The sequence below is a fragment of the Pyrus communis genome, chromosome 17 (genome assembly GCF_963583255.1).
Source record: "Pyrus communis chromosome 17, drPyrComm1.1, whole genome shotgun sequence".
Taxonomy (NCBI): Eukaryota; Viridiplantae; Streptophyta; class Magnoliopsida; order Rosales; family Rosaceae; genus Pyrus; species Pyrus communis.
This window is the reverse complement of record NC_084819.1, coordinates 14,866,375-14,879,399: the sequence shown is the minus strand read 5'-3', so window position 1 is coordinate 14,879,399 and position 13,025 is coordinate 14,866,375. Positions and strand designations below refer to the sequence as shown.

The following is a 13,025-nucleotide window of genomic DNA, read 5'->3' as shown; positions in this document are numbered from 1 at the left end:
GCAAAAACTTAAAAATACAAAAAGCAGAAAGAAACGAAACTTGTCCTCGCGCGTCTTTACACGTGTCATGCACGTGGTTTCTCACCAAAACGCTCTCGTCGCATATAAAACGTTAAACTCCCTATTCCATATTATAAAATAAATAAAATAAATAAAATGTAAATAAAACGCAAAATTTGTATTTTTCCTGTCAATTCCTCAATCTTCAATCCTTTTATGCCTTTCTCCCGCATATCTTCAATCCAATTTCTGCTCAATTCTCAGACACGAAGATTGTGAGAATCTAGGGTTTTCGTCTTTTGTAATTTGGGGATTTTTTTGTAGTATTTTGTTTTTGTGATGGAAGGGGCGAGCAACGGAGGGATGTTGTACCACGAGGTACAAGAGTCGAAGCTCTGCGCCGTGCATTGCGTGAACACGGTGCTGCAGGGTCCCTTCTTCTCCGAATTCGATTTGGCAGCGCTCGCCTCCGATCTCGATCGGAAGGAGCGGCAGATGATGCTCGTCGAGGGCGGCTCACACGCCGGCGATTTCCTCTCCGAGGAGTCTCACAACGTCTCCTTGGACGGCGATTTCAGTATTCAGGTTAGGTCCCAATTCTAATTCTAATCCTCAAATTTCAATTATTTCTTCCGTCTTTAAGCAAAATTTCGATTTTTCTGTTTGGAGGTATCGACATTCTCTGTTTTCATTTTTCACTGTAACTTAAATTGGCTTTCTTTTTTTTACTGATTTATTGTATAATTTGGAACACTTTCGACAGAGTTAGTCTGTGATTTTATCTAGTAATCTTTGTTGCATTGGGTTATTGGGTTTCTGAATTTAACGTTTGAGCTAGTTGGAAGGGGGAAAAAGTAGAGTCTTTTGTTTTTTGAAACATTTTGAATATATGATTCTCTGTTTGTTAATTGTTTATGAATGTGGCTCGGTTTGATTTACAGAGAGATGATGCTTTCCATCTGGGTGTTGTTGTCATGGGATTTGTATTAGTTAATTCCATTATTCCACCAGGAGAAAAGCACTGGGATTTGGCTTTACAAAAGATTGATTAGGTGGTTCTTGAACCTTTGTAATGTTATAAAGAGGAGTGGTGTGGTAATTTTATTCTTTGAGTGCGAGGGAGGGTTTCTGGAATATAACTGGAGCCATGTTGAATTGAGGTTAATCTTGGCATGGCTTTCCGTTGGACGTATGCCTTGAATAACTTTTGGCCAAGAAAAGCTTGTCACGTGGTTGTTTCATACTAGAGCTGATAGTACCGGTTAACTAGCAGTACCAAACAACTTGATTATTGATTACTATGATTAGTTCTTGGCTTCCATGTGTTTGTGTGTGCGTCCACATGTACCAAAGGACTCGATCACCAATTACTTTTGATTAGTTGTTTACTTTTATGTGTGTGCGTGCGTGTGCGTGGCCACGTGTTTTGCGGTTTAAAATATCCAAGTTTTTTGTTTTTCGTGGTATTAACCATCTAGGTTTAAGAGGCAATGATGAAGCTGTATTGTGCCAATATGCCAGATCTGTATTTTAGTAAGACTAACTTGGATGAAGGGCTTTTCACTTGATTATTCCCCTATGTATGCGTGTCTGTACAAATTGGATATGTATACATATGGGATGTTTTAAATGAGGGATAGAACAATTTATGGGTGTGGTATTGTATGAATGGTGAAGTTGAGGTCATTACGATGCCTTAGTGAGTCAAACTGTTAATGCTGAGTGAACATATGCAAATGTTCGTACTGAATTATTCTTTTGTTCTTCAGTTTTATTATTTTTCACTTGCATGAAAAATTCAAGAGTACCAATACTACTACACTTTACTTTGTCATGGCCTTAACCCCCTGTGTCTCCCAGTCACAAATCTCTGGTGGAAAATGTGCTTCCTCCAAGGGTATTTTTTGATTTTCATGGCGGTTTATTTCACCAATGGAAGCTTGTAAGTGACTTGGTCCTATATACTTTTTGATGATTACGCTTCGACATGTTTTGATACACCCATGGAGAGTACACCTTCCCCCAGCATGAGCAGATTGTGGTTACCCTAATTGGCGATGAACCATATGGATATATGACATTGACAATGGAAAAGCAAAACAAGCTATTAAATTAGGTTCTTTTATATGGACTTATTTTATATGTTATTACGTTGAAATGGATTTGCCTTCGGGTTTCCTCATTTGCAAAATAGTAATTACTAAATTTGGAAATATTTTTAGTTCCGTAGCATTTTATTTTGCTGGGTGTGATTCCATTCCATACCGAGTTGATATATTAGTAATTTAGCTTTGTACTGAATTTCCTTATCATTTTATGCTGCCAAACAAAGTTAGTGGTTATATACAAGTATGTAGTTGGCTTTTTTGGTTAATTTGATTTTAAGCTTTCATTGTAACAACAGGTTGCAGTTTCATTATTTTCGATCATGATTATTGCTTTGCAAGAGATTCCAGAATTTCCATGATTTGCAAACCATTGAACTTTTCCTTTGCAGGTTCTACAAAAGGCTTTAGAGGTTTGGGATCTGCAGGTCATCCCCCTTGATTCTCCGGTTGCTGAGCCCGCCCAGATAGATCCTGAGCTTGAAAATGCATTTATCTGTCATTTGCAGGATCATTGGTTTTGTATCCGGAAAGTGAGTGGAGAGTGGTATAATTTCGACAGTCTTTATGCGGCTCCATTGCATCTCTCAAAGTTTTACCTATCAGCCTATCTGGACACACTAAAAGGCTCGGGTTGGAGCATTTTCCTGGTGAGAGGCAACTTCCCAAAAGAGTGTCCCATCTCATCCTCCGAAGCTTCTAATGGTTATGGGCAGTGGCTTTCACCTGAAGATGCTGAGAGGATAACTAAATCCTGCAACTCCACAAATGCTCAACCTGAAAGAACAAATTTGAATCCACAATCTTCCGCACAATTTCTATCAAATGAGGAAGCAGATTTGCTTTCAGAAATGGAAGACGAGGACTTGAAAGCTGCTATAGCTGCCAGTCTTATGGATTCTACCCCAGCCATTGCCTGTGCTCAAGCCGGAAGCCCACATTATAGCAGCAGAAACCCTCAGGACAGCAACGACAACCCTCAGAACAGCACCCAAAACCCTCAAAACAGCACCGACAACCCTCAGAACAGCACCCAAAACCCTCAAAACAGCACCGACAACTCTCAGAACACCACCCAAAACCCTCAGGACAGCAACGACAACCCTCAGAACAGCACCCAAAACTCTCAAGACAGCACCGACAACTCTCAGAACAGCACCCAAAACCCTCAAGACAGCACCGACAACTCTCAGAACATTACCGGAAACCCCCAGAAAATTACCGGAAACCCTCAGAACATTACCGGAACCTCTCAGAACATTACCGGAACCCCTCAGAACATTACTGGAAATCCTCAGAACATTACTGGCAGCCCTCAGATCAGCGCTGGCAATCCTCGGATCAGCACTGGCAACCCTCAGATCGAAAGTTCAGAGAGCCTTGAGAAAATTGATTGAGCAAAGGAAAAGTATATTCTTTCTTAAATTTTATGTTTATGGTTGAGGGCAATGATCTATGTCAGGTTAGACAGTTGATTTACAATCCTTGGTGCAAAGTCATCGCACTTTGCCGCGTATACAGCACTGTTATACTTTATACTTTCGTCAACTCAAAATGTATAAACTTGAAGAAATAACCTCCCAGTTTTTCCATTGGATGATTACAATTTTTTTGCATTTTGGTAATGCTTCTTGGAGGCATAAGTCATTGGGGATAAGTTTCTGTCACATTTTCTCAAAGGTCTAGTTTTCTTGCCTCATCTGTTGGGGGTAGTTTTTGAGCGGAAGACTCTTGGCTGTCCTCCAACGATACATTCCTCTCCTATACTGCTCTTCAGGTGACTAGGAAGAGAGGAATGTATCGTTGGTTTTATGCAAGAATCTTTCCTTCTGAAGGTAAGCATTTTCTTTCCATTCCCAAGTTTAGGAGTAGACCAGAAAGAACTAACGTTGACAAGTTTAAACATTTAAGATAGTTATTTAGTACTACGGTGTAGCAGTATTCCTCTTCACTTATAAGTAAGAGGTCTAAGGTTCGATCTTGGCAAAGACGAATTTGAATAACATTATTGCTAGCTCATTGTGAGATTAAGCCAATCCCATCTCTCTTAGTATAAAAAATATTGTTTGTTCAAAAAAAAAAGAAAAACATAATTAAGATAACAAACAAGTACTTAATCAATAATTAAGTTAGCTAGTACTCTGATTGAAGGACTCCTTGTCTATTACAATCATCATTGAATTAACTATTTTTTCTTAATTATTAGTTTATTAAATAATGAATTAAATTTAAAAATCTGATTAATTCAAATGATGTGGTTGTCCATATCAAATGACACCTAAGATGATATAAAAAGGAAGAATATTATTTGTATTATTTACCAAAAATAATCGATAAAAAAAAATCCAACAACGGAGTGATCGATCGTGGTCGCAAAATGGGCCCTCAAGAGCCGACCAACGAACCTAAGTGGACGAGAATATCCTCGAAATGACAGTAGTACCCTTTAAAAGTAGACTCACTGAAGGGTGAAAATGACAAACGGGATATTTAATTTAAGAAAAGCAGTTTCCAGCCAACCTGAGCAGAGCAGCAGTTTGATCCCTCTCTCTGTTTTCTGCGTAGACAGTAATTGACTAATTGTTGTATATAAATCAAGGAAAAATAAAACCATTTAATAGTTGTACATTTTGGAAAAAAAATTAAAAGAAGCAAGGTAGAAAAAAGCAAGAAAAAGCCATGGGAAGACGCTTTTCAGCTGAAAGCCACCACTCTCTGACCCGGTTTGGTACTGAGGTGATTCTGAAAAAAGCTGCTATAAAAAAAAGCTGGGAGCTGTTTTTGTGTTTGGTAAACACTCAGTTTCAGCTTTTTTTCACAGTTTTGGGTGAAAAAAAGCCAAAAACAAGAAGCTGCAAAACCCAGCTTTGAAAAACCAATTTTTTTTCACATCTGTTTTACATAAAAGTTTACTAAACACTCTAATACTGTTTTTTTTTCTTTTCAAAAGCACTTTTACAAAAAAGTTTACCAAACACTCTGCTGCTTTATTTCACAGCTGCTTATTCTCACAGCACAACAGAAGCAGCTTTTTTTCAAAGCACAGCAATACCAAACCAGTCTTCTGTCTCTCTGACCACCACCGCACGCAACTTTTAACGCCCGTCCGTCCGTATTTACACACACATATATAATATAATATATATACATGGAACCCATTATTTCTCTTTTACTAAGGACTCAAAGCCAACATCTTTATTTGTGTCTTGGAGATCCAAACTGGAATTCCAGGCTGTATTTTTTTGGAAAATGGGTTCATCCGATAGGTTGTTCAACAGGCACAGAACCCTTCACGAGATCCTTGGAGGAGGTCTTCGTAAGTCTGATCTGTTTATCATTCTACTTAAATTGTGATTAAAATTTTGATTAAAATTGTAATCCAGTATTTTGGAGCTCTCAAAGTTAAAAGTATAGACTTGATTAATGTAGTTCGATTTCACTTTGATATCCGGTGTTGTACTGTATGCAATTAAGATGCATCATGCATCAGGTGTGCCGGTTTTATCTCAAAAGCCTCAGTGCAATTCTCCCCGACACGGGATAGTTTGCATTTGATCCGCAATTCCTTACAAAGTTTTGATCTAGATGAGATCCGATTTTGTGGTTTTTACAGTTGCAGATGTGATTCTGTGGAGGCGGAAGAATGTGACTTTGGGGATACTATCAATAACTCTATGTGTTTGGCTGGTGTTTGAGAAGTCTGGTTACACTCTGCTATCACTTGCATCAAGTGTTCTTCTCCTCCTCATGACAACTCTCTTTCTCTGGGCTAAATCCGCCGCCATTCTTAACCGGTACACGCAAAAATTTGTTGCTTCTTGATTTGAACCGAGCTTCTTTTACTGAATTGTAACATTTATGTAGTTAAATCGGTTGATTATTCGTTCAGTTCATGTAAACTCATCGTTCTTCATCGAAAACAACTGAACCCCAAACAGGTTTCGTTGTAACTTATAAGAAAAACACGAAACATCCTGGTTTGTAGCATTTTTTTTTTTCCTCGAGATGTTTCGTGTTTTGCTGTTTTTATCCGAACACTGTCTTAGATTTCGGAATGGCTAGCGTATGTTTATGTGTCAACATTGCCACTCTCAATTCACGTTCCCTACTTTGTAAACAGACCAGCTCCTCCCCTGCCTGAATTGCATTTATCGGAAGAAATGGCAAACGAAATGGCATCTTTCATCCGCATTCGTTTAAACGCTTTGCTCTCGGGTTTCCAAAATATTTCTCTGGGAAAGGACTCAAGATTGTTCTTCAAAGTAGCTACATCCCTCTTGGTGATCTACTTTGTTGGCGGCTTGACTGATTTCCTTACTTTGAGCTACACCAGTAAGTTTAAAGCTTCATTTCCATTGGATTGAAGCCATCACCAGATTCAAATGTCGTAATTTCTGTCAGTTTTATGTTTTTGTTTTCCGATGTGCAGGTCTTGTCATTGTTCTAACAATTCCGGCGCTCTACGAGAGGTGTGAGGATTTTGTGGACAAATATGTCATGATGGGGTACAGGAAGTTGCTGCAGTTGTATATTAAGCTAGATTACGAGTATGTAAACAGATTTCAAAACGAGGATTTGGTGAAGACGAAACTAAGTTGATTTCTCTTCTTTCCTTTCGGGTTAAGGTCACGAGAGTGCTAAGGCGAAGTGTCAAGTGCGATTGGTTTTTTTTTTTTTTTTTTTTTTCTTTTCGAAATTATATAATACCCCCCTTATCTTTTCTTCCCCAAAGTTTTAATTTTTGTGCCTTGCAAGACAAGTTAGGTTTGAGTGAAGTTACAATTTAGGTTTGAGTGAAGTTGTAAGGAGATAGTATCTGAGAGAATTGCAGAAATGTCCAGTCAAAGAACCATGAGCTTTTGTAATCTTTTTTTTTTTTTTTTCTTTGAACGAACCATGAGCTTTTGTAATCTGATGCTGAGTTTTATACCAGGATTTGAGTCTTACATGTATCCTGAGTTTCATTTCGACTCGTACAAAATATCAAGGACGTATATAAAAGGTCTCTGAACATATGAAAGATAATTCCTTTTAGATACTACAAAAACCTTTGTTTGCTCAAAAATCACGTCTTTGAATCTCAATCTCAGGTTGATATGTTGTTTGGTGTTGGCAGTTTTTTGGAACATTTGGTTGGAGCGTAACAAAAGAATTTTTGAGGATTATTCTGGTGTGGGGGTAGCAGATCTATGGGGAAGAGTAAGATATTGGGCAGCCCTCTGGGCTTCAGTTTCAAATGATTTTAAGAATTACTCTCTTTCTCACATACTATGGGATATGTTAGCGGCCGTAAAGAGATTTTGGTTGAGGTTTTGCTACTTGTAATCAGATCCTCTTGAGAGATTTTCTTGTTTTGTTCTTGGTGGATTTCTTATCCACTTTTGTGTAATTCCACTTTCTATTTTAATAAAATGTTATAGTTTCTTCTCAAAAAAAAAATGTTGTCGATGAGCGAACGTTGAACGAGAACCGTGGCAGTGGAAACCTTCTTGCTTGTACTCACCATCCCCACTACAAGATGAAGGTCTTCAACATTACACCTTACTGCACTTTGAATCCACGTGTGTACTCGATAATCATCATCACAAAGCTTCTTCACTCTTTCTGTTGTAAAGAATTTCCAACTAACATGGAAGCGCTGCAACCTGTTATGACCACGATCAAGCAAAGTATCTATCAAAAGAACTCATCAGTCTCGCACGAAACTGGTTGGTTTTTGTTCGTGGCCTCCAGTCTGAACCAAAATCCACCACCCGAACTGATAGATGAAATTGTCTGCATCTTTTGGACAGAGCACCCACTCGAGTGAGGTCTTTGAAATTGAGGAAGGAAAGAATATGATGAGCAACTTCATCCGGAAGAACACTAAATCTGTCTATTCCACTTTCAGAACAAATTTCTTCACCTTGACAACTTGGAGGTGTCCGGAGCTTACGCCTGCGCGCCATGATAGCGACTGTTGAAGGTGGTGGTTGGAGTTGGAGTTGTCCTTCGTGATAAAATGCCATTCTTATTGATTTTTTTTACTATCAACTTGGGCATTATATTCTTGATATGTGTTCAAGTAGTGATTTTTTTTCAATTGAAAGGAATTGGTAGTCGTATGAAAAAAATGTTAGAGACGAGGAAGAATAGAGTATATAATAATATGTATTTGCTAATTTCATTAGCTTTGATTCTACCAGTTGCTATTGCTTTAGTGGAGAAAGCCGTTTTCACTATGAATATTATAACAAGTCCATTGTGTAATCAAATGGAAAATCAATCGTTGAGTGATAGCATAATGGTTTATATTGTGAAGTGATCAAAGAGCCAAAATTGCACGGCATTTCCGTATAAAATCCCTCATAGTTTTTTTTTTTTTTTTTTTAAGTTTTTGAGATCGATTGATTTTTCTATTTTTGGGTATATTTCAAGTTAAATTAATGCAAGTTGCCTTGCTAGACAGTTTGTGTGAAGCAAATTGCAAGGAGATATTGCCAGAGAAAAATCCTGTCAATTAATGTAATGCAACATGAGAGCTGTAATCCAATCTTGAGTTTGATTTCAAAACCTGATTCTTAGTTGCATCCTGAGTTTAATTTCTACTCGTCCAAACTGTTAAAGACATACATATTGTTTTTTTATTTTAAAAATAAATAAACATTCTTCCTTTTCGATCCCAAACAAACCTCTTGTTTGCTAAAACATTGAACCCTGAGTCGCTATTGAAGATCTCAGAGTCACTATCCCAGATTTCAATATGTCTGGTCCCCAATACGAATCGCAGGATCCCTGACCACGAAATTTGTAAATCTGGTGTGGATCCTGCCGAATGAGAACCGAGGCAGTGGAAATCATCTTGCTCCTACTCACCATCCCAGCAACTTTCGAGGGAGCGTCATCATCCCGATGAACAATGACCATTTTCTTCAAATTTTGAGCATGCTCGAGAATATATCTTGCAAACTCGATTTCATTAGATCCATAGGAATTCTCTATGCTTACCTCCTTAAGCTGATGAATGAAAGCTAGGTTTTGCCGTTCCCAGTATTCATTACCAAAGCGACTTGCCTGAAAACATAAAAACAAATGAATTTGTTGTGCCAAAAAGAAAAAGCAAATTATTTCAAAATTACCAAATAAAAACATAACCCCGTTACATCTGAATAAGGATGTACGGTAGCACACTGCCGAACCTCTATATTGATGATCAGTAGAAGTTACATTACACACTAAGTGCTGATTTGTCAAACATGTCGTCTGAAAATCACATAAATTAAACCTCAAACTCAAAAATTATATTCATATCTCATTTGAAGACCCACAAAACACAATTTGAGAATATATTTGATTTGTCTTAACATATATCTTTACACTGTAGTGAAGTTAGTTAAGTTTCACTTAGGATTTTAGTTGGAGATAAGTGATGACTATGTTGAGTTTCTTGATATTGATAGCAGTTTCAGAGTTGTCTTCTTCAAACTAGCTTGTCTTCTGGCCAATAGCACTACGGTCTAACGATATTCTTCTCTAACTTGTAAGTGGGATGTCTCAAGTTTGACTTACTTGGACTGCGAGTTCAATACCTAATTATTATGATTGCCTAATTGTGTGATTAACCCCAAATCCTCACTACATAAAAAAATAGGAACATAAAAAGAAACTAGCTAACCCTTTTGCTGTAATTTGATCTAGGTTAAATTTAGAGTTTTCATTCTTGTAATAGCAGGATCTTCTTAAGAGATTGTTGGGTTTACATAAAGCTACCCTAATTATAAGAAAAAATTAGCACGAGAAAAATGTGTTTTGTGTGCATGTGAAGGAGATTAATAGGCAACATAGACTTTCACTTACTGTTCTCGGAATCAAGTTCTCACACCTAGTCTTTATGCACAAAATATTCAAATTAGGCATTCTCCGAAGTAGAGAGACCAATGCAGGTACAAGCTTGTTATTCAAGCTCTCACAATGTATACTCAAGTTACGAATATTATCCAATATTAGTGTTGGCGTGGAGCCTTCCTTGTACAGCGCCTGCAAGTTTTTCCACAAAAAAAATCTTAATTAGTGAGAAAGAGCACAAAAATTATCACAATTTAGATTAATATAATCATTAATTTGTCAAAAAAATAATTTCAAATGCTTTGTAGGTTCCTTCATTGGACAGAAAATACATACACACACACACACACACACACACACACACACACACACACACACACACACACACACACACACATATATACATAGATGGAAGTAACACAGATGTTGCAACATAAATAAGAACTCACATTTCCCCATTAAGTCTCACATATATCACAACAAATATGCCATCACAATAAGAATGCAATCTCCATAATCGAAAAGCGAAAACTTACAAGTCACAAGATTATGTATACTTTTTTTTTTTTTTTTGACAATTTTTTTTCTTTTTTTTTACAAAAAGGTCAGAAGGATATGTGAACTTTACCTTAATGGTCTTCGCGTGTATAATAAGAACTTTTGCCGAGCATATACTGCAAAGAACCTCAACTAATTTACCAAACTCATTTTTCTGAGGCTTTAAACAAATCTCAACTCTTTCCAAACTCTTTAATTTTCCCAGATCTTGGCTATTTCTTAAATTGCCGTCCCATTTCAGATTTTTAAGATTTGGAGCAAAAATCTTCAATGATGTGGTGCTTTTTAAACTTGTTGGTACATAGCAACCACTCCATGCCATGACTATATTTTCAAGTTTCTCACCAGATATACCGAGATGGACGTCGCCATAATTGAAAAAAGAGAAGGATTCCAAAGACGAACTTTCAATGGAGATATTTTGTACGCCTTCGATAGAACTAAGAAGTAACTCCTTGAGGCATTTGCAGCAGCATGAGATCCATTTGAAAATACTCTCATCTACTATTTTAACATCACTCAATGATAAGTAACGCAGATTACTAGAAAAGTATAGAGACGGCGCTTCAACAACCGGTGACTTGATTATATCCATGGACACCGATAGAGAGCGCAAGGATTGAGAATGGAAGATGGAAGATGGCAACGAAAACGTACTGGTAGCAGAGTGTACGAAAAAGAGATCAAGCTCTTCAACATTACACCTCACTGCAGTACGAATCCAGCTGAGTACCACTTGAGAAAGATCATCAGAAACTTTCTTCTCTTCTTCGCTTGTAGAGAATCTCAAGCCGATGCGGACTCGTTGCATCCTGTTATGTCCACGAAGATGCAAGTATCTATCAAAAGAAGTCACCAGCCTCGCTAGATCCACTTGTTTTACATCTTTCCACCAAACTGTACCAAAATCCACTACCGGAACTGAGAGATGAAATTGTCTGCATCTTTTGGACAGGGCACCCACTCGAGTGAGGTCTCTGAAATTAAGCAAGGAAAGAATATGATGAGCAACTTCGTCCGGAAGATCGCTAAATCTGTCTACTCCACTTTCAGAGGGAATTCCTTCAGCTTCACAACCTACAGATGCCGGGGGCGTATGATTGTGCCCCATGATAATCCTTTCCTGCAACCAACATATGCAACAATTTATCAAATACCTAATTAAGTTCCCACAGAGGCATTCTATCCGGCACTACTGCTATCAACTAATTTCAGAAAACCCCAAGCGAAATCAACATGCTTTTGGTAACGAAAAGCGTACAATTAGAGAGAAATTCGAAATTGAAACCGAAGGTGAAATCGAACTTTTCAGAAAATCGGATGTTCTGCACACAAATCACTTACAGGTGGTATGGTAGTAGCTGAATCACTTCTTCTTCGGCTATGGAGTCGTCAATGAGCCGGGCCGTGGTTCTGTTTGCTTATGCCTATATGTAGGCGTTGTTCCAAAATATTACATATGTTTGCACCAAGAAATTTAAGATTATAAAGTAGTTTAAAAATGACGAAAATTGAAATGACGAGATTTTATTTTTTAGAATTTGTAAATTTTATTGTTTGGTTAACCTGAAAAAACAATGAAATTGAATATGAAATTTGTTATTTTTAAACTCTCAATCATAAAAATTGAGAAATGACACATATTTATATGGAATTTGAACTTGGGAATTAGAGGTCTCAAATTCCAAGTGATTTTTTCCCTCATTCAAACATAAATTCTAAATTTCTATATTTATGAATTCAAACGAGGAAATTGGTGCATATCAATTTATAAATTTTGACTTTTATCAAAATTTCAAATTTATTTTCCTCATACAAACATAATGTTAGTATATTCTGTATATTTAATTGTTTGGGTTTTTTCGTTAGTTTAGGATTTGAGTATAACCCGTTAGCATTAGGATTTTGTATTTATTGACTATTAAAGATTTAATTATATATAAATAGCATGTTTTGTAATTCAATTTAGAATAAGTTCATCACATAGCCTTACAAGTTATGTAGACTTTTTGGCGAATCTTTGTAGTATTGATTGTTTGTTTTCAAAATTATTTTTAGTTTTGTAATCAGTTTATTGTTAGTTCACTTGTTCATTATGCGTAATTTGATTTTCAACTTAATGTTGATCCATATACATCATGTGAATTTTATTTGCTTGTTCATTCGTTTCTTATGTGTACTATGATTTTCAACTTTAATGTAGTTGGACTCCATGTGATTTTTACATGAATTCATTAGAAACCTTAGAAAAATATGCCTGATTTACCCAAATCCCTTTAAAATCCTTAAAATCCATTATAACCCTTCATTTTTAAAATAAAATCCTAATTGAATTTTAAAATCCGAAATGAATGCACTCGATTTTCTATCGAGTTTTATAATTTTTTTTAAAATCTTAATTAATTACATTTAGATTTGTAAATTCTTTCAAAATTATTTAAACTTCAACTATACTCCCTGAAAGAGTTTAAAAAAAGGCGATAAATAAGTCTAAAATTCTTTAAACTCCAATTATACTCCCTAAAAGACTCTACAAAA

At 36.6% G+C, this 13,025-nt stretch overlaps 3 protein-coding genes across 3 annotated transcripts; 2 read left to right on the top strand and 1 right to left on the bottom strand.

Annotated features, from left to right (window-relative positions):
• The first annotated feature begins 163 nt into the window (after window positions 1-163).
• LOC137723126 (ataxin-3 homolog) lies at window positions 164-3,697 on the top strand. The gene is made up of 2 exons (XM_068462295.1): window positions 164-585; window positions 2,498-3,697. The coding sequence occupies exons 1-2, from the start codon at window positions 340-342 to the stop codon at window positions 3,500-3,502; spliced, it is 1,251 nt and encodes a 416-aa protein (XP_068318396.1). The 5' UTR covers window positions 164-339; the 3' UTR covers window positions 3,503-3,697.
• Window positions 3,698-5,239: 1,542 nt separating this feature from the next.
• On the top strand, window positions 5,240-7,087 carry LOC137723659 (reticulon-like protein B12). Its single transcript, XM_068462858.1, has 4 exons — window positions 5,240-5,421; window positions 5,719-5,899; window positions 6,226-6,437; window positions 6,535-7,087. Exons 1-4 carry the CDS (start codon window positions 5,355-5,357, stop codon window positions 6,702-6,704), a joined length of 630 nt encoding a protein of 209 aa, XP_068318959.1. The 5' UTR covers window positions 5,240-5,354; the 3' UTR covers window positions 6,705-7,087.
• A 1,500-nt stretch (window positions 7,088-8,587) lies between these two features.
• On the bottom strand, window positions 8,588-11,931 carry LOC137723271 (putative F-box/FBD/LRR-repeat protein At4g03220). Its single transcript, XM_068462428.1, has 4 exons — window positions 11,832-11,931; window positions 10,558-11,610; window positions 9,942-10,121; window positions 8,588-9,158 (listed from the first exon to the last, which is right to left on the bottom strand). Exons 2-4 carry the CDS (start codon window positions 11,596-11,598, stop codon window positions 8,787-8,789), a joined length of 1,593 nt encoding a protein of 530 aa, XP_068318529.1. The 5' UTR covers window positions 11,599-11,610; window positions 11,832-11,931; the 3' UTR covers window positions 8,588-8,786.
• Window positions 11,932-13,025: the final 1,094 nt, after the last annotated feature.

Bases quoted from the DNA above. Each gene is read 5' to 3' on its own strand.
- LOC137723126 (XM_068462295.1), top strand. From the start codon at position 340: ATGGAAGGGGCGAGCAACGGAGGGATGTTGTACCACGAGGTACAAGAG. The intron at 586-2,497 runs GTTAGGTCCCAA...TTTCCTTTGCAG, and splicing joins ACGGCGATTTCAGTATTCAG to GTTCTACAAAAGGCTTTAGA.
- LOC137723659 (XM_068462858.1), top strand. From the start codon at position 5,355: ATGGGTTCATCCGATAGGTTGTTCAACAGGCACAGAACCCTTCACGAG. The intron at 5,422-5,718 runs GTAAGTCTGATC...TGGTTTTTACAG, and splicing joins GATCCTTGGAGGAGGTCTTC to TTGCAGATGTGATTCTGTGG. The intron at 6,438-6,534 runs GTAAGTTTAAAG...TCCGATGTGCAG, and splicing joins CCTTACTTTGAGCTACACCA to GTCTTGTCATTGTTCTAACA.
- LOC137723271 (XM_068462428.1), bottom strand. From the start codon at position 11,598: ATGGGGCACAATCATACGCCCCCGGCATCTGTAGGTTGTGAAGCTGAA. The intron at 10,122-10,557 runs GTAAAGTTCACA...AAAAACTTGCAG, and splicing joins TACACGCGAAGACCATTAAG to GCGCTGTACAAGGAAGGCTC. The intron at 9,159-9,941 runs GTAAGTGAAAGT...TTATGTTTTCAG, and splicing joins AGAACTTGATTCCGAGAACA to GCAAGTCGCTTTGGTAATGA.